The sequence below is a fragment of the Stylophora pistillata genome, chromosome 7 (genome assembly GCF_964205215.1).
Source record: "Stylophora pistillata chromosome 7, jaStyPist1.2, whole genome shotgun sequence".
Lineage (NCBI taxonomy): Eukaryota > Metazoa > Cnidaria > Anthozoa > Scleractinia > Pocilloporidae > Stylophora > Stylophora pistillata.
The window spans coordinates 13512726-13539815 of NC_142525.1; the positions used below are offsets into that span (position 1 = coordinate 13512726).

Here is a 27090-nt window from a genome sequence, read left to right on the forward strand (position 1 = left end):
CATTGATACACTGTAGCAGTAGAGTTTCCTTTCATTTAAGAATTCACTGGAGAACAGAAAAAAACAAGCGCGCGCGGAAAACTAGTCTTTGCATTTACTCACGTCAGCAGCGTACACCCAAGGGCAAATGGTGGACGCTGAATTGACTAATCAGAGGGCAGGCTTTACTTTGGTTATATTATAATTTTCAATATCTTATTCTGAATAATGTTGTTCCTTATATCGCGCTCTACAATCGTCCTATAAAAAATTTCAACGAAGATGTCCCTCCATCACGAAATTCTATGAAAAGTCTGCGAAGAAATGCACCATTCTTGGATTAAGGGTACATTATAGCTCTACACAATGATCATGTTGAATTATTCCCAGCCTGGAAGGGTGGAAGAGGTCACCGATGTAATTTGATTCAGCTGCGTATTACATTAAGCTCTAAAAAGAGCTGTATTTTTCTAAACTGGTCACACTCGTCGTCATCACTTTCTGATCGGTATGGCTAGGGCCTGACAGCTGCTTCTCAGAACATTTCTATCATTAGCTGTAATTTAGCAACTCTACTTAAGTTTGGGTTTTGATTGAGTTGAGTGCAACGAGATTTGTTGTCATTCTTGAGTACGTCGCGGATAAGCGTGACGACTAAAGTTGAGCTTGCGACCTTTTAACAGGGGGTCACATCATTCAGATCATCTCAGACCACAGCTGAATTGAAGGAATCCGTTTCTTTATCGAAGCTGTACTTAAGATATTGAAGTGCATGATGCATAAGGTCCAGGTAATCTTTGATTGCTTTGTGACAGTGGTCGTATTCATTCCTGTAGCAGGTAGGTGAAGTTTGTTAAATTACTAATCAGAAAATTACTAATCAGAATCTGCATTTAGTGCTCTAAATAAAACGATATTAATTTAGACAGTATAACATAACAATGACTCGTTATAGTCAAAGTATTCCTTCTTAACTGTCTATACATGCATACTTGGTAAAGTATTCTGCTAGTGCAATTTTGGAAGTGCAGGCAGTGTGACGAAATAACTCCAGTCGATGGTATCGCTTACAATTAAAAAAAAAAAAAAAACATCAAAGCGGAATAATAATTCTTCAGCTGTCCTTTTGTTTCTATTTTACCTAGTTTTTTCATGTTCAAGTGATAAATTAAGTCCAAATGCTTTTTTTAAACGCAGACTCTTTCTAAATAGCGCTCTGCAGTTTTTCTTTCATTCTGAATTTGTTCACAGGTTGTTATAATTAGCCGAAGAGTGACAAATTGGTTCAGAATCGACTTAACATTATTAACACAATAATGCAACTCACACTAGAAAAACATGGCTACTCAATAACACTAATCCCATGAACTTAAAAATAACCATTTTTAGGCGGAGTACAGAATGAAGAAAGTTTTTAATTTCGTTTATATGTTTCTGAAAAACTTATATTTCGTTGTCTCAGTGTCATGTTCTTGGTGGTGATCACATTTTGGATTTAAGGTTACTTCCCACCTTCGCGGGTGTCATTCGAGAAAAAGTTCGTACGCGCGCTAGTTCCGAGAAAACCGTAACAAACTATACATGAAAAGAAAACTTGATAAATGCAGTTTACGATGAAACAAAATATATAGTTTAGGAGTTTTTTTTTTTATTTTTTTAATTTGTTTTTATTTAGGGAGTGTCAGGAGTAGGTAAGGCGTAAAAAGACCAAGGGTCTTTCTATTGAATTTGTAGGGCATCGGATCCTGCAACACGAACAAAATTGCAGTACAGTCTTATTCACAAGGCATCAATCAACAAACACGTGTCAGGCTTTTTCGATATTCTAATTAGTTGTCTAGATATTCGCATCTAAATTTGGAGCAGCAGAAAGTATGCGAAACGTGTTGCGTAAATGGATACCACGTGAAAAATATTTTAAATATCAACACTTTCGTTCGTCATTCCCGGAAAATCTCAGCGAAATCTCACGAAAATCGATAAAATTTATATACCCTTTAAATTTGCTCAAAGTGGATGTATTCCTCTCAAGATCGGATGCGAGATTTTAGCTCCTAAAGGTTTGTAAACAACCAGTACCGCAACAAGAGATTATCTCGCCTCCTAAATCCGCAAACTCAAGATTTTCTCGGGAAAAGTATCGCATAGCACTCACGTTTTCTTTTATCTCGCTCTGTTGAATGTTAAGTAATGGGCAAAGTTAGCAGGAGAAAAACCAGTAGCAAAAAGGGTAAAGCTGGAGAAACTGCTGAAAAGAAAATCTCTGGTATATGACAAGTTTTCAGTTACTATCAGAACCACTCTGGGAAGCAGCTGTCAGATTCAGTAACATACACCTGAATCACAATAGGGTAATGGCGTGTCAGATAACTTAGATAAACAGAGGGTGGCTAAATATACACCTGAATCACAATAGGGTAATGGCGTGTCAGATAACTTAGATATACAGAGCGTAGCTAAATACACACATGAATCACAATGACTACACCAGTGACCCAGTGACCACTTTTGGTCTCAAAATGATTTACCTCGACATGACTGTTTATCTTTTTATAACATTAAGTGAAGCTATCATGGAAACAGAATCAAAGAATAGCTCACTTACCTGTTTGCCCTTTTTCGGTAAATTTTTGCTTTTTTCAAGTTAATGCGGATATTTTAAGGTTATATATATATCTTTTGGGTAAGGGCTCGTAAAATGAAATGCGAGAAATTAATAAATAAAAAACTTAGAGTGGTATGTCTAATAACGCATTCTGTACATGATTGTGCAGCAAGCGCTTTGGACAATTTAAGGTTACTTGCCACGTTATCAATATTGTTTAGTTTGAAAGTCTAAATTACATGATCTACATTTTGTAGTCGCAAAATTTTCCCACGTTGGGTGATGCAAAAGTAGTATAGTTATCATATGCTTATATTTTAAATTGATTGGAACGAAATTTATTGTATTTTCTGAGCACCTCGTTTGAACCTCGTTAACAAGCGTGACTGCTGAAGTTGAGGCTGCGACACTCTCCTAGGGGGTCACATTATTATTTACATAATTGTGGAACGCAGCTTAAAAGATTTTAAGGTTGTAGGAAATAACAGCCCGTAGCTTTTAGTGATGCAGAAGGTCCAGGCAATCGTCAACTCATTTATAACTGCTCTCTTACTCACTCCTCTAGCAGGTATGTGAGTTTTTTTCTTCGTTTTGTTTGCTTTGTTTTCGTTTTGTTTTGTTTTTGTTTGTTTTTTGTTTTTTTTCTTTTAAAAATTGCGAGACAGGACCCAATCCTTTTAACATGACACAACAGTTTCGAAATAGCGAAAGGTGGAAATGACGGCTAGGAATGAACATTCCATGCTCTACCCAAACGATATTCAATCTGAAGGTACAACGTAAGAACGTCACGCGGCGATTTAGGAATACCCTCGTGTCTTGCCACACATGCACGCTCAATAGATTATATTTCCATTGCAATGTTGAAATTGGCAGTGTAACGAGATAACAGCAGTCAATTGTATCACTTATAATTCAAACAAAGTCAAAGCGAAACAATGTATCCTAAGCTTTCCTTCTGTTCCTTTTAACCCCATTTTCCCAATTCAAGTCTTAACTTATGTCCAATTGTATCTTAAATTTTGTGCAGCCATTGTTAAGTCTTGATATATAGTTTTGCGTCATCACAGCACTACCTGAAAAGGTTTTGACGGCTTTCGAACGCATTGTTATGTACCGCAAGACATACTGTGTCAAAAGTTTGAAGTCGATAATGCTAAATTGCTTGATATAAACCTGTCTTTTCCACGCTTTTGTCACGCAAGCTTTTTAGCAGAATGCCGAAACTATACGTATTGTCATTAGCCGAGAGTGAACGTTTTCTCCGTAAAGCCCCTTCTAATTTAGCTGTGTCAACGAATTTTTAAATCACAAATCGAAAGTCACGATTTAAGATGTGCTTTCAGGTGTGTTTTCGGTGCTGATGACATAGTTCAGGTCGTGGCTAAGTGTCCCAGATTTGTTTTCTGGCTTGTTGTTGTAAGACTAAGTGAGGTTTGTCTTTCTTCTTAGCAAATTAAGCAGTCAACAACAAACATATGAAACAAATTAAGCAGTAGTAGGAAATGGCTTGGAATAAGGTGAATGGCGCACACTGTAGTGTCGGTGACACATTTTAGAGTGAGAATGACTCTTCCTACTTTAACGACATGTTTTTAAGTAATGGTATGCCAACATAATGTATGAACGAAATAAGAGAGTCCAAGAGACTTTCCACAAATGAGAATCGGTTGCTTTGAGAGAGCGTGCGACTGAGCTGATAGGCAATTGTCAATCTCAGAAAAATGCTATACTGTCTACTTTCACGAGGGATTTCATAAACATGCCAACTGATTTGAGAACATATCGTGTATAATAAATAAAAGACTTTCCAGAATAGAGAAACGGCTGCCTAGAGCGAGTGCACGCGCCTAATAACAACCACTTTCAGTGAAATTCGAGTTCTCGACCTAAGTGACAAGGAGTCTTTTACATCGAATTGCAGGGTAATTTATCTAACTCGACGAGACAAAGATCTTTTTAGTACTCTTCTTTTAGATTGTGTAAGGAGGCTATATGGGTAAGATAATTAACTATGTAATGTATGCCTTATTCGAACGTTGGTTCCCCTACATTTTTGTTTTAATGGATGTCTCGGTGACCAGCTGCAGAAGCAGATCTCCAGTTTACAATGACGCCTTCTAATCCAACCTATGTTAATCATGGAAGCACTGCAAAACTGGTGTGGGGCTACAGTGACTCAAACAATGAGCTTCAAGCCATTATCTTTAGTGTGGAGGTGGATGGTATTAGAGAAAAAGGATTTAAACGAATGATGGTTAAAAGAAATGGCGTTGTTCAGGGACATCCAGATTTACCTCCTGTTTATAAAGGGAGAGTCAGGATTGAAGGAATTGCCACCTTAGTCATTGAGAACATAACCACCCTAGACAACACTCGGTTTAGATGTCAGTTGATTGGCTCCAAACGCGATAGGAAAAGTCTCGTTCAGCTTATTGTGGCGGGTATGTGTTGAAAAATAACTTTTATTATGATATTGGCTACTACTAAAAGATATATTAGCAGTATTTAACACCTGTAGTTTTTTTTTTTTTTTATATGACGTTATTGAATCCCATATTTATAAATGTTTATCATTTCCTAATTGTGCCTGTTGAGAAGCCTGACCAAAACGCCAGGTGGAGAAAAAGGACGAAATCAATACATGTAGTTCCCTTCAATGGATGACAAAACGAACAATTTAATTCCATGTTAAACGGGTTTTTTTTAGTTACAAGCCCAGAATCCCAAATTGTAGCAGTATTTCGTATTAGTCAACGGAAGAGTAAATTGCAAAGAAAAACCTTTCTCCTTACAGCTTTGTTAGAAAATGGCTGATTATTCATGATGCTGCGCAAGAAAAACTTACGAAACAACTGACTGTACAAGTACCTAGGTGTCTATCTGGACCCTATATTGAATCTTGACAAGCACTTTTACAAAACATACAAGAAATCTGCAGGAAGAGTGAATTTATAACGACGAATCCGTTCTAACACTGACACCTTAAGCGCTGAACGAATCTACAGAGCAATGTTAATGCCCATATTCACTTACTGCGGTCAAATTACGCTTGGTTGGTCAGAGACACGAAGGTGCCAAATAAGAAACCTGGAACAACGTAGTCACAGGATTATTCTGCAAAACTCAAAATGTCTAAACTGTGAACTCCGTCTACCCACAATTGAAAATTTTTTAAAGAAAAAGGCTTGTTTCTTTGTTTTTGATTGCCTAAACGGCAATGTTTGTAGTCCTTTCAAAGAATATTTTTAATTGTTAACCCACGATTTTAATACCAGGAACGGAGGGACCACCGTTGCTCTGCCGAAAGTTAGACTTGACTTTGCTCGGAAAATTTTTTATTTTTTAGGAGCTTCAGTTTTTAATTTTTTACCTTTAAAAATTAAGCAAATTAGCAGTAGGGTACCATTTAGGGAGTCTTTAGATCAATTTTTTGCATAGGGCATTTAATTAGGTGCGTAGTCATCCTTATCTTACTCTAGTTTTTATCCTTATATTATGTCATTTAGACAGGACCCCATTGATAACAGTGCTCCTGCACTGAAGGGCTATCCTGTATAAATATTCATTATTATTATTGTTATTATTATTAGAGCTGTGGGAATTCTTGCAAGACCTAGACATACTACTCCATTACGTCCCCTTTTAAATATCTATCAAGCCTTTATTAGTACCTATCTTTATCATAGCATCTGTGCTTAAGGCTCTGCACCCAAATCTTATTTAAATAAGTTATTTCTAATTCAAAAACGACCTCTACGCCTGATTTACTTCAAGGAATATAAGCAACATGCTGTTACACTTTTCTCAAAATCGAATGTCTCTCCCCTTTCCTTTATTTACTTTGATCGTCTTTGTAATATCATGTGGGACATTGCTAAAAATCATGCTCCTGAAAATTTTAAGTGAGCATTTACTAGGATTTCTGAGGTGCACTCATAAAATTATTCTAACCGATCTTCTGTCAATGATATTTTTTATACCGAACACTCAAGGCTTGAAAAAATGCGTAGCTCTTTCCTAAGAATTGGTCCAAAAATTTGGAATTCTCAACCCTCAGATATGAGAAAATTGCCAAAATCTACCTACCGGAAAAAGTCAAGGAATAAACTCTCTGAAGTTTTATTGAAATCTAAGGACTACCTTGATATCGCCGAAATTATGCACCAGTTCACTCAAATTTAGATAGCTCTAAAACATGACTTGACTTTTACTTTCTGTGTAGTTCACGTTGCCATTTCTGTATCTTAATAATATTTTTAACTGATACCATAATTTCATTTTGCGACAGCTGGTACTGTTTGCAAAATATTTTTCGCCTTTTCCTCTCTATAAACCTGTTAGTCTCTTCCCCTGCCTCGATTAGTCTCTTCATATGCGGATGGAAGCTAACATAAAGTTACAATTTGTGAATCAATGAATAAAGTTTGTTTTTTTGTTGTTGGTATGGCATTCCTAAGACTCTCAAAGCCACACTGCGCATGAAGGCCCATCCTAGTTGCTTCCGGAACTTACACTTACAATCTTGCCAAGTGGCTTGTGGAAAAGCTGATATGACTCTCCTTAAATAAGTATACCATTAATAATGCCTTTGACCTCGCCACTGAGCTTCGCAATCTGTCTATCAACGACGATGACATTCTAGTCTCTTATGTCGGGAGTTGCTTCTCTCGCCACCAGTGTGCCGTTTAAGGAAACCATGAACACCCTAGCCAACAAAGCCCTCACAGACGATCGGCTCAACAGAAGCTTCTACCTAAACCTTCGAAAGAGTCAATTCATCAGACTGTTTGAGTTGGCCACACACACACGAAAAAGACAGTTTTCCAATTCAATGGTCAGTTATTCGAACTAAATGAGGGAGTGTCATGTATACCCCACGTGACATGAAGGGCTATTGGCGCGCGACGGCTAATGCCTCAATTGTACAGAAGATATATGGATGACACCCTCGCAATAATGCCGAACACTGACACGGCTGGCGAGTTTCTCGTTACGTTGATTGCCATGCATCCCAGTCTAACATTTACTATCATAATGTAACTTACTGGAAATCTTTTCTTTTTGGTTTTTAATTTTCGAAGAATGGCACTAATCTGGAAACCAAAGTTTTAGAAAAGCAACGATTACTGGATTGTTGTTATACTTTCACTGTCATGTCGATAAACGGTACAAAGACTATCTTCTAAAGACAATGCTTCTAATGAAGAATATGACGCAGTCAGATCTATTTTTATACGTCTTCATTACCCAGTCAGTCTTACAGACTCGACTATTGCAACTCTTACGCATGTAATTCTTCAACGAGCCTGACGGAAAGTAATTCTGATGCGGGCAACTTAGTCAGTGTTAGTCTTCCTTTCAAAAATCAGATCTCTGCCAATGCTATCAGTAGGCATTACGTCATCTCAGCCATAGGATTAACCCTAATTTTTTTCAGTAGAAAATTAGAACAAGACTTTAGGCCTATGGAGGCCAAGCTATCTATTTTAAATCAGCAATGTGTTGTTTATCATTTTTCATGTAATCTGTGCGATGCAGATTATGTCGGTTACACGGCCAAAGCCCTTTTTTTAACGTGTTTCGGAACACAAGAATCCGGCAATTGGAAAACATATTACTGCTGCGCACGGTAGAAGCAATCTTAAAAAATACCTCTAGGTTTCAATCCTTAATGCTTGAAGTGCTTTTTATCAAGAAACTCAAACCGAAGTTGAACGTACAGGCGGATTCCATACGTGCAGAATTTTTCTTTAGTCTTTCTTCGTTATTTATTTTTTATAAGGTTTGAATTAGTCCCTTTTTTTTTTTAGTATTTAGGCCTCCAAAACTTATCATTCTTTTTCACTTGAAAATGGCGTTATGTTAAGGTCGAAACGCTGGTCGTCGACAAGCTTTTCCTAGCCTCAAAAAATGTATCGTAATTGTTTTATAAATACGTGTTATCGCAATCACTTTTTATCGCCAAATGACTTTCAAAATCTTTTCTTCTTCGACGTTAAAGAAATAGCGTTAAAAAACAGTCGTCTTCCGCGTAGGCGGGCTAATGAGATAAGCAATATTTGTCTTCCTCAAACAGTAGCACATCTCCATATGTAAGAAATAAAATACAAATTGTTTGAAGAAAAAAGACCTATGTGCAAAATTTCCTGTCCGAGCACATGGCAAAGATCACCCAGAGCAAATAATGGGTAAATAAACCTACGCAGGCCTGCAATGCCGCAAACTAGATCCTACACGTAACGTTAAAATAAGCTTTTCAGAACCAAGAACCGTCTTGCGAATAAACTTATACTGGAAAATACCAATTCAAAAAAATTGACGCGCATAGAAGGTTTCTTTTCTCTTCGCGTTCCTATTTTCTCTGAGTATCTCTGATTTATGTCTGTTTACCTGTATTCAATTGTATTTTGGACTCAAAAACACTTCAATGTAAGCGTGTTCCTATCTACGAGGAAATAAGAGTGTAATGCAAAGGTTATCGTCGAATTCCCATGCTAAAATTACGTAATACTTACCAGGCGCAGACTCAGATATATGGAAAGCTAAAATGTCGTTTTACAAGGGATTTTATAAATATGCCAACATATCGCATGTACTTAATGAAAGACTTTCCACAAATGCTCATCGACTGCTTGGAGAGAGCGCGGGCCTGAACTGGTAACATTTCCAACAAAAAATTGAGCTCCCGATTCAAGATTACTGGGATTCTTTCACCAAGAAAGAATATATTCGGAGTAGGAAGTCAGATGATAGTCTTCTCTTTGTGACTTTTTGCTAATCAGATTCTTGTGTAAAGCAGATACGCCATCACTTTTCTTTTGACATTAAAATAACGAGGCGATTCATTAAGCTCTAAGCAGAGACATCTAAGTGCTTTTCTTTTGGACCACACATAAACTGAGCCATAGAGGTCAGATGATAAATTATGTAAGATATGGCTTTTTGTTTTAATGATTGTTCTGCAAACAGAAGTAGATGTCAAGTTTACAATATGGCCTTCTAATCCAACCTAAGTTAACCATGAGAGCACTGCCAAACTTGTGCGGGGCTGCAGTGACTCCACTTAAACAGTAATCTCAGAGCCATAAGGTTTTCGAATGTTTTTACTCATCTGAAGGGGCATAACTAGTTATCTTTATGAGGACAATAAACGAAACAAAGCACATGATCTCCATCTTCTTGTGGTGCTTGACTTTTAATTTTAAAAGTAATATTTTTGCGTCACCGTCCTTAAAATGAGATCTCTCTACTTTGAAAAATTAATTCAATTTTTTTACCTTTTCTTTCTCAACGCATTAAAAACAAAACTTTAGGATATAGGGGATTTAAACCATACAAAATGGATCAAATCATGCTGATGTACAATGTACAGAATATTGGGTGGCCAGATACATGATAGATGGTCAGGTTACTATTTATTCCCAATGCCATTAGTGTTTTCAGGCTCTCTTGTCTTTGTTGTGTTTTTTTTATTTGACATGCTAAGAGTGCAGAAATAAATCATTTCTTTATAGCTACTTTAAACTTCATCTCCCCATATACTGGAAGGGGTATAACTACAAGAGTTGGTTCGTCCCTCAACTTTTCATGGATCTTCAAAGCTGTAAACGGCTTTAGTTACATTCGTTTTGGCATCTTGACTTCCCTTAGTCAAAGAGATATTGACAGTAATAACGTACTAGTATGGATAGAAAATGATGGTACCGTCTTCATAAAGGCCAGACATGTTGCTGGCTGTTGGAATAACAAGACAGATCCTGGTCAGGTGACATTTACCATGAGTTCAATTCAAGCACAAAATGGCGGACCGTTTGGTTGTCAAATTATGCCTAGATTCCTCCATTTGAGGTCGATCTTAGACCCGGTAAACTTGGTTGTCATTGGTAAGTACCGTTACTATCCTCTGTTATTGTATTCATAACAATCTGGTCTAATTAACGCCGATAATTATTGTCTAATGTATTTTATTAGATAAGTGGTATGTAATTTCACGGAAAGAAAAAATCGTTTTACTAGGAAGGGTTTGTCGAGGTGTGCAAACGTGGTGAAAATTTGGGGCACTAAATTTGAGCGAGATTCGTACTAGCCGTAAAGTGAAGGTAAACTTAGGCACTTGTTCCTGACATATTGTGTACAAATCTAACGTAAACAGGACATTTGCTAAACTTTACCTTGCATTTGATTCCAAGGAAATCGCTGAACTTTGCACATTTTTCAAGCATTCGCTTTCTGTGCAAAAGTGACATACTTGTTATAGATGCAAATACAAGTAAACATGGCACGAAACAATTTGTGCCACATTTTTCTATACAACTTTTAACTTTAATAAACCTAAGTATCTTTGTATTTACTACACTCTCATTATCAATTGAGGGAGTGAACGTCAAACAAAAAATAAAAATAAAAATCTTATTAAGCAGCCAGCCCTAATTCGAAGCCACTTGCCGAATGGCATGAAGGTGGCCGCCAAACTGGGTTCAACTGTATTTGGAATGAATTTTGATATTAATGTAATTGGATATAAATGTGCTTGATATATTTGTTTTTCCCGAAAATCTGGGGGAAATAATAATTTAGGCCGTTTTAGGGGTCTTTTTTGTCCTTCCAATAATCCGTTAGGAGCTGATTAAATGAGTCAGACAGGCCTGCTCCGTATAATGCCAGCTTAGCAAACAGTCAACCTAGCTCATGTAATCCACCCTTTATTAAATTAACAATTGATTAAACAAACAATAGTGACAGGCCTCTGCCTACCACAGATATAGCATTTCATGTTTTAATGAACACTGCAAACATATCTTGCACATGGAGATGATTATTACTTAAACTGTTACAACATGCAAAAAACAGACAAACTGTTTTCATCAGGGTTAAAAACAATTTCTACAAATGTGTTATAAATCATGTCTCTGATAATCAAGTTGAAATAACTCCTGTAAAATTGTCCTTTACAATTAAACATGTATATAGCTTTATAAATCAAAATATTTTGTATACAATGAATGAAAGACTTTTGTCACTCAGAAGCCCTCACTTACAAGAGGTGCCACCCAAAGGCTGAACAAAACAAAATAACTGTCTGCATCAAGCATTACCCACACACACACACACACACACACACACACACACACACACACACACACATACGCACACACACACACAGACGCGCGCACACAGACACAGACGCGCGCGCACACACACACACACACACACACACACGCACACACAAACACACACACACAAACACACAGACATATGCATATAGTGATATAATGAAATATTCATGGATGATTGTAAAAAAAAGTCCCCTGATAAAATCAAAACTCATTTTTTATTTATCTATTTATTTTTTTTTATTACCATAATGACTACAATGGCCGAGACTAGTTTAAAAAACGAGATTGCTCTAGAACCCGAATGAAAACATCCGAGCAAGCCATGTGCGAGCAAAAAAAATCAGTATTATGCTACTGTATTTAATTATGACATGGTAATGACGATGTGTTTTTACTTTCACCAAAAATAATAATAAAAAAAAAAACCCAACGGATAGCAGCCAACGGATAGCAGCCAACGGATAGCAGCCAACGGATAGCAGCCAACGGATAGCAGCCAACGGATAGCAGCCAACGGATAGCAGCCATGAACTTCTAAGGCCTATAAGCTTGATCTATAGAGCATAGTTGTTTTGGTACTCAATTTCCTCAACATATTAAGCTTCTAATAAGGTTGCAAAATTCTTATGTTGGCTTAACCTTCAACGTATATAACTTACACATATTATTTTGGTATGGAGCTTCAATACTGTCCTAAAATGTAACAGCTTCCAATTCCTCCAAAAATTTTTGTTTCTAGGAGTGGTGCTACTCACAATTCACAGAATATTAATACAGGATCAGTGTTGATGAGGTTTATACAAGCTGAAATAAGGGTCTGATAAAACTGTCCGGTTTATAACCAGAATTAAAGTTCAATCAAGTCACATTATCGAAGAAAACCATGATTTAGGCTAAGCCACTTTCAGTTTCATGTGTTACTTTCTTTTAGCCGCATATTTAACTTTTTTGTCCCAACTGATAATTGCTGGTATCACTTTATGCGATACCTGCTACGAGTGAGCGAAAGTGTACGTTGGTGACGACTGTTAAACGGTTGATTTGGTTTTATCAAGTAAGAACGAGGAAATTGCTTTTCCCAAGAGTTCCAAACTGCTCAGTGGGTGACTGAGAATCTTGTATTAAGGACATGGGTAGTGCTATTATAGACTAAAAAAATGTGAAACTTCCTTTTTTGGCATCCATTGATATGTTTACTTATCTGTCTACTCATTGCCCATACATATACAGAATGTGTTAGCCCTAATTACCGAAATCACAACGGTTACGTTGACGTGTTGGCTTCTGTAAACGCGTTGTTAGCCGATAGCGTACCTATCTTAGACGAGTCGTTTCGTGGATGAGTCACTCAAAAAGCTCGATTTTTCTTTCTTCTAACATAAGTGAAAGGCCATAGCTATTCAATATGAAAAAAAAAAAGAAGGTTGGGAAGCTTTATCCAATGTGAAATAAAGACTAAAACAAGCCCTTTCGCTTAACGCTTACATTTGTTAAAGCCGTGAAAGCGTCGTCACGTGACCTCTAAGATAGCAACGAGAGGAATTTACATAGCAACCAGCCATCGTGTAATGTTTTAAATTTTCTCTTTCTGGTCCTGAAAACGGTTGCTTCTAACACATCATTCTACGAGTGCTTACTACAACAAATTGGGATATATCTGTACAAAGACGTCAATCAACAGATATGTCGCCCCATCACGCGTTTCTACGAAAACTCGTCAGTATAAAAAGGAAAAACAAAAAACCCACCAGAAAATTGCAAACAAGTGAGTGCGCTATTCTTTGATCATGTTTGCATCATAGTTTCACTCAATGACAACACAAAGTACAATTATTTTGAATTGTTCTTAGACTGGTGTGATTTGATGAAGGGGAGTATCAAGTTGCGCTGTTAGCAGGTAACTAGAATTCGAAAAGGCTAGTTCTAAAAGAACCTTGTATATCCAAAGTTATCTCATACATCATCACTTTGTGTTCGGTATTAATAAGGTCTGACAGCTACTTCTCACAGCAGTCCTAACAATAGCAGCGAATTTGTAATTGAATTTGAGATTTGTGACCTTTTCTGATCTTTAGTTTCAAAGTCTGAGCTCCGTGATGTACATTACTTTTGTCGTCGCAGAGATTCTTCACATCCGATGAGATGTGGAGATTTCAGTTTAATATCCTTTTTTTTAACCGAGTGGAAGGAAATTATTTGAATTTTCTAAGCACCTCGTAAACAAGCGTGACCGCTAAAAATTGAGCGTGCGACCCTGTGAGAGGGGGTCACATCATGCAATATACATAGAATTGTGAAACACAACTCCGTCTCCTAATCCAAGCCATACATTTGATATTGAGGTCGTCGGAAATGATAGAAACCTTAGAGATGTGCAACGTCCTGGCAATCTCTAATTACTTCGTGGCTTCTGTTGTACTTATTCCTTTGGCAGGTAAGTGACACTCGCTTTTTCGAGTAAAGAGATGCGAGACTGAACCTGATCTCTTCAACCCGACATATTACAAAGGCGGAGACTACTACTCGCAATGTGCATTTCATGCTCGCACGAATTTCATATTCAGTCTGAAAGCCGGCATAACGTACGAACGGCACTTATCAGTTCACAAATACCTTCTTATCTCACCATACTTCTACACCCAGCAGATTTTATTTCCATTGCAATTTTCGAAGTGGCAGTGTGAAAAAATAACTTCAGTCGATTGGATCACTGAAAATTCAAACAAAGGGAAAGCGAAAATTTTTTTCTTCAGTTGTTTGTGTTCCTTTTCACCCTGGCTGCCATGTTCAAGTCTTTTTTTACCAACCAACGTTGGTGCACTGTAAACTTTCTTCATCCTGAGTTTTTTCCGTGACAAACCCGCAGGCAAAATGGTAACAGCTTGGAAGTTGAGCTCCAGATCTTTTAATAGGGAGCACTTAATTATTCATAGAGTTTCACAACATAGCTGACGTTTTTGTTTCTTTATCAAAGCTATACATTGAATTATATGGTCGTAAGGAGAAAAAAAAAACCATTAGTGATGCATAACATCTCGGTAATCTTTCGCTACATTATGACTGCTGCCCTAAGACTTGGCTTGTTTCCAGTAATTTCCCAGCTTTTGTTGTTTTTAATTTCCCAAGAATGTTGTTTTGTCCGCTTTAATTCAGTGGGGATCTGACATAATCCACTAGTCACACAATGACGTATATTCAGTCGCTATCCGTATATTGCAGGTTCTCGTCGTTGTTGAGTATCACCATTATTAGAATATTCAAAGCGTTTTAACGACCAGAGTCTGTCGAAGCGTTATTTCGTGCCGAAGTACATGAATAGTTCTTGGAACATTTATAGTTTAAAGTCGGCTAAATGGCTTCATTCAAGTTGTCATTTCCGTCATACAGTCTGCCGTGAGACATGTCCAGAGTGACTGTCTTCTCCGCTTATTTTGCTCTGGGTAACGCCAGCACCAGACCTTTTGGTTTAAAAAAAAAAAAAAAAAAAGAAAAGTATTTGTCGGTGCCAATATCAAGCTCTCGGTCTTATAATCCAAATTTATGCTGTTACTTTTATTTTGTCCGACTTCGTGCGCTTCGTGTTTCTGTTCAGAATATAAATTGTAGCAAATGTATTTATACCGAGTGAAATGTGAATAACGAAGTAGTGACAGTGACACATTAAATGGTTAGCTCGTATCTTACATGTTACGTAACGACTTTATCTATCCATCTGACTGATGAATTAATATTACCTGCAAAGACACGCAAACATTAGAGTTACTCAACCTAACCGTGCGACGGCAAGGTCCTGTTGACGATGTCGGCTAGATCTCATCGTAGAGCATAAAAAAAAAACACTAAGAAGAGCTAAAATGCTGTATTTAAGATGATTTATGAAACATAACAGAAGATATCTATGTGTTAATTTTTTTACACCAAACGGACGACACAAATGTATCGAAGCTACCTTAGCACTTACAAACGGTAAACACCACAGCGTACACTATCGAGTTATGGGTGCAAGCGGGAGGTTGCTAAGTACGAAAGAAGCATAAGAGTCGAGCGAGATGATAGCCGAGAGCTACTCTAGCTTCTTCTTAAGTTTTACCATTTGCTTCATAACAGAACGTGGATACTTGTATCAAAAGAGTTCCCTTTTATTCAACAAATTCACGAGACCACAAGAAAAGTAAAAAAAAACAAGCGCGTGAAAACTAGTCTTTGCATTTTCTCAAGTCAGCAGCGTACACCCATGGACATATGGTGGACACTAAATTGGCCAATCAGAGCTCGCTCTTTATTTTGGTTTTGTTATAAATGGTTTTCCCGTAACATTGGCGTTTTTGGTGTAGGTTCTCTGGGTGATTTTATACCAGGGAGGATTTAGTTGGAAGATAAGATCAACTGTTGGTCAATTTTAATATACCCTGCCACATCCGTGCGTTCAAGTGAGAAACGCCATGTTTTTCTTTAAATATAGAAACTGCAGAGCAATTCATCCTACTAAAGGCAGAGGTCAACGTCAATCCAACAGGCTCTATGCGCGTCAGCTGAGTTATTACATGTTCCCCTGACTCGATTAATTGTTTTGAATGGTTTTTCAACTAGAAGCAAATGTCAAGTTTATAATGAAGCCTTCTAATCCAACCTACGTAAATAATGGAAGCACTGCCAAACTGGTGTGGGACTACACAGACCCAAACAATGATCTCCGAGGCATTATCTTTAGCGTTCTAGTGGATGGTAATCAAGGAAAACAATTTAAAGGAATGCTGGTAAAGCAGAATGGTATGGTCCTAAACCATTCAGCACTATCGTCTGCATACAAAGGAAGAGTCAGGATCGAAAGAAATGCTACCTTGGTCATTGAGAAAATAACTCCGAAAGACAACACTGAGTTTCGTTGTACATTAGTTAGTAAATCTGGAAGGTTTATGATAAACGCCATTCAGCTTATTGTGGCAGGTTTGTATAACACTTTGTTTTATTTTTATTTTTGTCCTCATTTAGCCGTGTAGACTTGTTACTTTCTTTTCTTTCTTCTTTGAGATTCGTTGCTCTCGTATATGCTTAAGAAGTTTTCCCGTTTGTTTATTTTTTCCTTCTGACTTTTTTAATAGCTGTATAGCAACAACTTCAATTGATTTTAAGTATTAGATTGGAATTCGAATTCTGAACGCTTAAAAAAGTGCTGCAATTCCTGTTGGAGGCTTTGTCAAAAACAGCTCGGGAGCTTACTAAGCAAGAAATAAATGCCTCGAGCAACTGTAGCTTCTTGAATGCTCAGCAAACCTCCCTAGGGCATCCATAACTCATAAGTTTACGAACCAAATATCTTCGTGCAGGCTTACATGACCATACAAAACAAGCCCGTGGAGCCTAAACATGAGCAACTTGCAGGGCAGGTTCACTCATCAAGTCAATCAAAATGTAATTACATTTATTGAAGTTCATGAAAAAAAGCTATTTTTGAGCTTTGTATCAATAAAAAATAAAATAGTGAAATTCTTTTAATCATGAGCAAAGTGTCAGACGAAAGTAAAAAAAAAAAAAACAACTCCTTTAATGTCATTTTGCCACTTGTTTGGTCTGGAACGACATGGATTGCTAATAAAGTTTTGATGGCTGGCTTTTGTTGTTGGTGGAGGAAGAAAGGCGCACGAAGTAGTTTGGTTGCAATTGTGTTATTGTGAAGTCGAGGGACGAGAGTTGTAGCTCACCAGAGACTGCTCACTGCGGTGTCCCGAAATAGCAGTGATGTGGCGGTTTGAAATCCCAGCGTTGGACCAGGGAGTGATGGCAGTAGCTCTTACACAACGATCTGTGGAAACTTTGGATAAACGCGCTTCTTCGCTAATAGTTTTCATAATTTTAGCGAGGCTGTGTATTCCAAGTGGTTGTGCTTTGTACCAAACTGAATCTTCGGCTGTGATGTTTTTCTTCGGATACTGGAATATAGCAGTTCACTTTGGATCAAGATGAAGGCTACAAGACACTCTAGGTATTGCTAGAGTGTCTTGTAGCCTTCATCTTGATGTTAGGTTTCATATATTCTTGCTTTTTTCTCTGAAATTTCCACGTCGTTCAATCCTCCTAGATGATTTGTTCAGCTCTTTGCTGCGTAGCTACGTCTAGCCGCATCGATTTTAAACTTAAAGCTCTTCGTTATCAAGCTTCCTTGACCTATACAGCCCCTTCGGCAGAAGAAAGGACAAAATGAAACCAAATATTACTCAGCATGGAAAGTGGTTCACTCAACGAGAAAACCTTGCTGGATTTCAGCGTCTGGAGGTGTTCCTCCTCGATCACAAGTCTGTGGGAGCCTTTTTCTTTGCCGCTTCGCCTTGGGATTTTTATCTGCGCATCTAGCAACAAGCTTCATCTTCAAAATCTTGGATCAGTGGAAATTTTTAGGCCTCTGTTTAGTAAAAGGGCATTGGGGTATCTTTCTTTTGAGTGACGGAATTCTAGTAAGGTACATTTGCGCTAATCATGATCGCCCTTTTTCGTTCTGAGTTCTGCATAAAAAACTGAGTAGAGTTTGATCTAGCTGTCCACTTTTCATTGCCTCAAGCGGGGTTCAATTTGTTTTTCCTCACATCAAGCTGAAATTAACAGAAAAAGAAACGGTCCATCAAAATTTATTTTATTAAGACCTTTTTTTAAGACCTTGAGGTTTCAATTTATATCAACCTCTAATCGTAGTAAGCGCTCTTTAACAAAGAAAATTTAAAAATGTTCGTTAACACTGTCTACGTACAGCATTAAATGCTTTTCCACGGTTACAAACATTTTACCCGGTAGCATAGGCTTCAAGAACTTTGCCTTATTTTCATTATTATTATTGCAGCATATTGAAAAGTGCGAATTTAACTCTTATAATTTTTTTTTTTTTTTTTTTTTTTTTTTTTTGTGGTGATTAAGACTTTGTAATTATTTTTTTCAGCAGAATTTAAAATTGTAACTTTAAGAAATATTCGACCTTGATTGCTTGGCTCCATGCAAACGAGATTATAAGCCGAGCGGTAACTTCTGCGGAGGAAAGAACGCGTTAAATTCAAAACTGAATGTCATGCATCTTACTTTTAGTCACTCGTGTTATCTATAATTGATAGTCTCATACCACTAAAATTTCCTCTTAAGTGACAAGTCAGTTTAAATCGCGCCACACCATTTGTCATATCGACTGATCACTTCTTGAGTTTATCTAATATTGTAACGGACAACTTGCATTTTCTCTTCATAAACATACCCATTTGATAAGAATATTTAATAGATACATTCCACCAAGCCTATGGGCTAATTATTTGGAGTAGGTAGAGTTGCAGTTTCTATGCAGTTTACAGTGTAACCATTAATAGGGTGAATACCACTAAATTGCTAAAGCACAGCAGTTTTTCGACGCTCCGAAACAGTTCCATGATCATTGATAACTTAAGTGTATTTTAAATTTCGCTCCACGCTGGGAAATGATTCATATTGCTGGCTTTCATGATAACGCGGTCAACAATCTCGATATCTTATATGAGCACGATCCTTCGCAGTAAAGCACTATTTGAGCAATAGTGAAAATCAGACCTGAAAAAAATTTCAGGCCTGCACGGGATTCGAACCACTGACCTCTGCGATACTAGTGCAGCGCTCTACCAATTGAGCTAACAAGCCAACTGGGAGCAGGCCATCAAATTAATTCGACATAAACCCGTAGATGACAAATGAATATCATGAATATCATATGTCGCTGCAGTTTTCGGCGTTCAATTTTTAGTTTGTTTAACCTGAAACCTCCTATTTTTGACTGTCGTTGTACTGGTGGTCACCGTTTCTCGCAAACGGCCAGGGCTTCTATAAACAAAGTCACCCACCACTTTCTACCAATACACAAAAGCAATACGCCATAAAACCAACCGAATCTAGGAAGAGGCTGGTCATGTCAACTTTTTAAAAATTTCGATGTCACAAATCAGTGTTTCGGCAGCGAGATCGAGCCAGTCCTCTTTCTTTACTTTTAGTTTTGAATTACAGTGCGCTGGAAATCCATAGCTACAAAAAATGGAGGTTCAACAATGATTCAAATTGACTCTTCCAATTCTCAAACTATTTCTACGTTCGATACACCATTTCACTGCTAGGCTCTATAAATTTAATGGCACACATATGTGTAAATCGGTAGGAATTCGCGCCTTACCTCAGACTAGCTGGCTCATTATCTCTAGGAGGCTATTGTTAACAGTTATACACTATGAATTCCCCACCAAATTATAAAAGCTTCTTAGAGGTCATAATTTATCGCTAATACATATCGTGGGTACTTCATTTTCAAAGTTGAGAAAGTATCAAGATCGAACGGGTCGTCTTGCTGTATTCTGAATGATAAGTAATGTTACACCTGAAATCGCTATTGCCACTTAATCGATAACCCGTGCGGTAATTTGCAAGGAGTCAGATTTAGGCTTAACGAAGTCCAAAATTTTGTGGGAGTTTTTGGGTGGAGATAATGCGCTCTTTGCTCTCCCATCAACTTTCGTTCTTTATTACATCGCAGACTCCAGGTACCTCCAAAGTAAATGGCAACTTGTGGTCGATTTAATTTCTTTCATCCAGTATTCCTTTTGACGTTATGATATCGGAACTGCTCTAATCGTAGTCATAGTTTTCTTTTTTTTTTTTTTAATTTTCGCTCAAATAGAAGCAGAAGTTCAGTTTACAAAAAGGCCTTCTAGTCCAACCTACGTTAAGAATGGAAGCACAGCCAAACTGGTGTGGGACTACATCGACCCAAACAATGATTTCGATGGTATTATCTTTAGCGTTTTAGTGGATGGAAATCAAGGTAAAGAGTTTAAACCAATGCTGTACAAACAGTATGGTGTTATTGCAAACCATTCAAGCATACCTGCTCTTTACCAAGGAAGGGTCAGGATGGAAGGAAATGCTACACTAGTTATTGAGAAGATAACACCGAAAGACAACACTGAATTTAGATGTGAAATATTTGGTGAACTTTCAAAGAGAAGCACTATTCAGCTTATCGTGGCAGGTTTGTATAGCACGTACACCTGACAAAATACTTTCATTATGGTCATACAAGGGTATGATTTTATTGCATCTTTCTTGATGTTCTTTGCTCGCATAAAGTTAAAATTAAAAAATCACAGTAAGTTTTTGTTTTGACCCTATTTTTTATAGTTTTGGTGGTTTCACCGCAAAAACTCTAATTGCTTACAACGAGGTGCAGTCACCTAACGCTGTAACAAGTAACTTCAGCAATTTTCTCGCGGCAAAGTTTTGTACATGTACATTTCTAGAACATCAGGTGAACCACACCTTTGATGATAACTACGCGACCAGGAGAAAAGAACGATGAAATCAGCGTAGAAAGATTTTTTTAAGTAATATTTGAAGAGCAAGAAGGCCATTAAATTTGTCATGGCAGAAGCTTGAAAAACAGTTGGCGCGTTCTTCTCAGACACTGCACTGAATTGTTTCTGGCCCTAAACAAATTGGTGCCGCAAATCTATTTGTAGTTTCCTAATTATCAAAATTCAGAATTTCTGACAGAAGCAAAGTGTCTGAATAGTCTGAAGGGGCCTGGTCTTTTCCTTTTCAGATTGCTCTATAGAAATCTCTTCGAAGGTAATTTGTCTTCTCTGTGTGAGTCGAGGATACTGTCTTCAAAGAAGCAAAGCAAGTGATTTGTCTTACGTCACTGCTTGCCATGTTTTTCTCAGTAACGAAGTAAGCAGACGTTGGAAAGTAATTCATTAACATAGTTTTTTTGGACGATGTAATACCACTTCCGCTTTACATCGCAGATCTCTACCTAGTAACTGCAAGTCTCCTGAGGCGAAACTGAGACTGAGACTGCCGAAGAGTCGCTTTATCAGTATTACTCAGCCTAAAGTCCCAAATTTCTCACTTCTTGCAGGAATTGATAAAGCCCGCGCTCTTTCCATTTGCTAGGGTTGCAGAATCACTTTCTTCCTCTGAAATATTTTTTAGATATGAATTGTTTATAACATTAACTTCATTTTTTAAATTTTTGTGAGTGTTAGATCGTGTGCCTGGTGCATGGGTCACAATAATGATAAAAGTATTTACAGGTATTGCCCTTTAAAGAACGTGAAAAGTCTAATAAAATAAATTGATTTGAAAGGAATATTGTTTGTTTTTAACAATATGTGTTTATGAAAAAAATAATCCATTAAATTTACAACTTAAGTAGGAGAGACTTCAGTTGTAATGAGGGTGCTCATAAAATACCCGTGTACGCCACTCAGCTACTCTTAACTGTTTTTTTTTTTTTTTTATTGTAGAACCACCAAAGATAAGTCTGTCATCAGTGCAGGGAATTTATCGAGAGGGATCCTTCGTTAATGTCAATTGCACAGCATCCGGAGTTCCAGAACCAGCTGTTACTTGGATCAGAGACAGAACAGTGATAAGTTCAGGGAAGGGAGTTGCACTTTTGAAGTTCAACAGCCTAAGAAGAACGGATGAAGGATGGTATTTATGTAAAGCAAGCAACACTGCTGATACCATAACCAATTCCACTGTAATCCTGGTCTACTGTAAGTAAAGTCAGCAGTTTTTTCAACATTGTTATTATCAGTTATTATTAAAAACTGGATCATTGGATAATGCTATTCAAGACTTTTTATTGGCTCAGCCATTATGGCATATCAGCCAATATACCATAATCTAATTTCTGTGCATTGTTAAATCCGGTTTCTTCTCACAAAATAAAGTCGAGAGGATTTGTCTAATAGTTTGGGGGCGTTTTTTTAATAAAACAATTATTCCACTCGCGTTTGTCGGATATGAGATGATTATAGCCAACGAGGCGCTACGCGCCTCGTTGGCTATCTATCATCTCATATCCAACGCGCGCTCGTGGAATAATTGTTAATTATCATTATGGTCAATTATGAAATGATAATCAATGATTACATCAACAACAGGACATTCAGGACACAAATTGCGTTACCTGCCAGTTGTCAAAATCAATGGGTAAACGGAAGAAACAAAGCCAGTGAGATTAATAATGATCTGTTGATCCATTTAAGGTGTCAGTAACTTTATAGAGACGTATTTAAAGGTTTTTACTATGTTGAGAATGGCAATCGTAATCATTATTATTTCTATAACTACAATAATTCATGGACGGTATTTTTCCTTGACGAAGAGTTCACAGTAGATGACAAAATGTTTTATGCATGTATGTGCAATGAGAATGTGTCTATGCAAATGCTAACGACGTTAAACGTTTGATATAAAGCACTAAATTGCGGACCAACAAAAAAAAAACAGTATCATGTCAGAATTTATTAATCACTTCCTTAAATAACTCCTGAAATAGACATATATCATGCTTTCTAAATCAAAACTCCACTAGAAAAAAATTATAGCAGAGAAATGAACAAATAAATATGCTGATATTAGTCTTTAAGAGGTTTTCAATATTCCTATCAACTGTTGGTTCACTTTTATAACCGAATAATTTCTTGTTCACTTTACAGACCCTCCAACCATACAAATTGTGACTACTTCATCCGGTTATTCTGGTATTGGTCAGAAGGTGACTTTGAAGTGTCTTTCAGACGGTATTCCCACACCAACACTCACCTGGTACAAACCAAATGAAAAAGAAATACACAGAATCAGAGCCAGAGAAAACAAAGCAGAAGTGACGCTTAGGGAAGATCAAGATTTTGGTGACTACAAGTGCATTGCTGTCAATGGACTGAGTCCGTCTGACGAAAGAATTGTCAAAATAACACAGATAAGTAAGAATTACTTGATGTTTAGTTGCTAAGCGTTGATCACGTCAGCTTGGAAAGCATTTCTCAGGGGAAAAAAACCTGGAACTGTCCAAAACTGTTGTTTCGTATCTCTTCCGCTGTTAATTAGGGAATGAGAAAACATTAACGTTTCTTAATTAGCGCAATACTTTTATCATACGAATTTAGTGTGATCAAAAGTTTATATGTAGCCTGGCAAGTAGGATGAGAGATAAGTCAAAGGAATGTTAGAGCGACCGCTGACAGGGGTGAGATGCTTGTGAGATCAGCACAGTAAAATGGACCTTTCGTGCCCTTACATTTTTATTTCGCAAACTTGACTGACTTGGTAAGAACCACACAGTCGGAGTTGCGGAAATATTAGCACTTCCCTAACATCAGCTCTGTGATTTTGTCGGTAAAACTTATGCAATACCGACATTGTAACCCAACAGCATTTAATGGAGCGTCACTTATCACAGTGAGGGGTGTATTGTTATCGAAATAAACAAATCTTAGGCTAAAAACAAAAGTCATCATTAAAAACCTCATTTCAGTCTCTTTCTAGGAACACAAGGTATACTTTCTCAGTTTCGACCATTGATTTGGTTATATCAAGTGAGCAGAATAGTTTAACACCTTACGCTATATGTACTTTATCGATTGGTCATATCGTTATATTTTGATGTGATTATGGAAAAATGGAAAGTTTAAGTTTTTGTTTACTGTTTTTAGAAAAACCAGGTGCACCATCCATAGTATCATCAGAAGAAAGTATTCAAGCCAGTTCACTAACAGTACGATGGACTGCACCAGCTGATGATGGAGGGAGTCCTATCACAGGATACATGGTCATTATACTAAAGGGTGACGCTGAGATGAAAAGTGTTAATATTACCGATCCTGGTAAAACAAGTTATACTTTTGGTGGTTTGAAGAGAGATACAAGCTATGCGGTAAAAGTGTTTGCAAGGAATGTTATGTTTGAAGGAGATCCTGTTGTAACCATGGTGAAGACAAAGTTTGAAGGTAAGCAATTTCTTTAAGAGTATAAAAAGAATGCGTCTATCTCCTTACCCTACTTAAAGAAAAATTTGAATTTTTAACATTCGGTTAGCGTGACATTGTGGACACTATGTAGTACATATTTATGTCAATTAAGGTCCCCCAGCAGCAGTGGAAATATATGGCCGGCCCAGAGAAACAACAGATGGTGAAATCACCTTGAAGTGGAGGGAGCCAGAAGATAATGGAAGAAAAATTACACAGTACACTGTGTACCAAAGATTAGTGACTGACGGGAAAGTAGGAGAGTGGACAGTCGTAAGGAAAATCAGGGAAGTTTCAATTAATAAATTGACGGTCAAGTTAGAGAGAGGCAAGGTGTATGAATTTACAATCACTGCCACAAATGAACTTGGTGAAAGTTTGGTCGAAGAGACGATGGTCAAAAGAGTTAAAGTTGTAGATCTACAAAACAACAACCAGAGAGGTAATGATGATATTGATCAGGTATTTGTTTCTTGGTCGGCATAATGGAGACCTGGCTTCTAGAGTGACCTTTACCCAGACGGAACGAGAGATGAAAAACACAAAACCCTGACCTTGAGTTCTCTGGTTCTAGTTAAATAGGGATCGAGCGAGTTTGACGCGTAAATATAATGGATAATATCTTCTAGGTGTGTTCAGGGTTGCCCCCCCCCCCCTTCCTCTCAGAAAAAAGAAAGACTGAGATCCTCTTCGTCAATAACAGGAGTTATATCCTTCGCCCTCTCAATTGGTTAACGGTCCGTTGCTGATAATCAATAGTCGGAGCTTCTTGACTTTTTTCACTGGCCTGAATGCATCGGTCAATCTATTCTTCAAAATAGACCAATTTTTATAGGAATTAATGAAAAGCTAGTATTTGGACTTTACCTGAGTCTCTCTTTCACAATGCTGGTTAGGGGGGAGAGAAAATTTGGTATCACCAACCGATCTCTAACACCTCTGTTCAACAATGCTTTGTGCAAGGTGGCTAAAAGGGGCGACTTGTTCATTTTTCCTCAGCTCAAGAAGAATGCAAGTGCTCATGTCGTGACGTCATGTATATATCCATAGTTGGAGTGCTTGTATTAGTAATCCTTGTGTTGTTCAACGCAAGAAAGGTAAATTTCATTATTTTTCCACTACATTTTGCCGTTTGGTCTGATAACAAATCTGACTCCCGGTGACTTATTGTAGATATTTCACGTTTTCTTTCATAGGCACTGGAGGAAAACATAGGTAGGATTTCTTTTTGTAGTCATTTAGAATGGGCGTAGATTAAGAAAACACGACAACAACAGCAACCACAATCAGTTGATCACAAGAAGGCCCAGCTGTCTATTAATATTCATGAAAAGCTTCGGGGAAAATAAGTGATTTTTTTTGTCTTACTTTTCGAGTGCGTTCAATTTTTAAATTAGCCTTACCGAAGACAAAAACGCACATATCAAAATGTGTATTTTTACAACAGTGATATATATCATCAAGAAAATATGTTGGAAAATGGACCACCAAATACCAGAACCACGTTTAAAATACCGAATTACCATTCATCTTAATACTCAAAGTATTTGATATTTACATTGTATTCAATATTTACATTTAATTTATGTCTATTATTATTATTATTATTATTATTATTATTATTATGGCAGTTAAAACGTCTGGATGCCAGAACCTATATACACGAAAGCTGGGCGTCTAGGACGTGGTCAGCTAACATGTTTAGAATTTACATATGTACCCCAATAAAAGAAAAACTTATTATTATTATTATTATTATTATTATTATTATTATAAAAGCAGTCAGCTAAAGATAAATGTAGTTGTAGTAACTAATTAAAAAAAAACACTCTCTTGATGGGTTATCAGTTAGCCTGTAGATAAGGAGGTAAAAGAACAAATGACTCAAATTGAACCATCTCCGTAAAATGTATCCCTCTATTATTAATTGCAGGGCGTACAAAGATGAAGGTGACTATGAGGTAAGTCCTTTAACGCTGAAAAATAGAATCGTAGAAACGATGACAGGGTGAAATAACCTCAGCCAACTTTAACAGTAAGCCGAAAGTTCTTGTTTCTATCATCTTTACCTCCATTCATGTAAATAATTTTAGTTTATTTTACTTTTTAATTTTTCTATTTTATTTATAAACCTCGCCAGAAACAATTTGGCAGGAGAAATCTCACAGAACTAATGTTCCAATAACGAGACTCCTAAATAACCCACCAATCCCGCCCCAGGGGAGGACATCCATCACACAGTAATCTCATGTGTGCGAAATTAACGTCTTCTACCCCAACCCTGCAGGAGACGGGACCTTCATTTATTCGTCCAAATCCGAGAACACTAGAATATCTCACCATTTCTTGTACATAATGGTAAATATCACATTGATGTCTCCTTAATTATTTTCAGAACGATATGGAGTTAAAAGACTTGGAATTAAGTTGTCCTGTTTCAGGTGACTTTGCCCAGCATCCCGCAGGGTACATGGATAAAAAAGAAACAAGCTTGGATGACACTCGAACTCAAGCCGCTGGCCAAGTTGCTGATTACGCGCCACTTCATCCATCAACGCGCTCCTGGGAAGTGTCA

At 37.3% G+C, this 27090-nt stretch overlaps 1 protein-coding gene across 1 annotated transcript in view; it reads left to right on the forward strand.

Moving 5' to 3' along the window:
• The first annotated feature begins 4833 nt into the window (after nucleotides 1-4833).
• The window catches only part of LOC111347250 (tyrosine-protein kinase receptor Tie-1-like), a 28579-nt gene continuing 6322 nt past the window's right edge, over nucleotides 4834-27090 (forward strand). Inside the window, exons 1-11 of the mRNA XM_088726359.1 lie at nucleotides 4834-5028; nucleotides 10102-10470; nucleotides 20375-20725; nucleotides 22002-22256; nucleotides 23205-23471; nucleotides 24201-24494; nucleotides 24628-24957; nucleotides 25515-25596; nucleotides 25689-25730; nucleotides 26449-26476; nucleotides 26911-27090. The exon at nucleotides 26911-27090 is cut by the window's right edge and continues 124 nt beyond it. Coding sequence (XP_088582485.1) covers nucleotides 4836-5028; nucleotides 10102-10470; nucleotides 20375-20725; nucleotides 22002-22256; nucleotides 23205-23471; nucleotides 24201-24494; nucleotides 24628-24957; nucleotides 25515-25596; nucleotides 25689-25730; nucleotides 26449-26476; nucleotides 26911-27090 — 2391 coding nt within the window. The 5' untranslated portion in view covers nucleotides 4834-4835. The remainder of the gene's footprint in view (nucleotides 5029-10101; nucleotides 10471-20374; nucleotides 20726-22001; nucleotides 22257-23204; nucleotides 23472-24200; nucleotides 24495-24627; nucleotides 24958-25514; nucleotides 25597-25688; nucleotides 25731-26448; nucleotides 26477-26910) is intronic.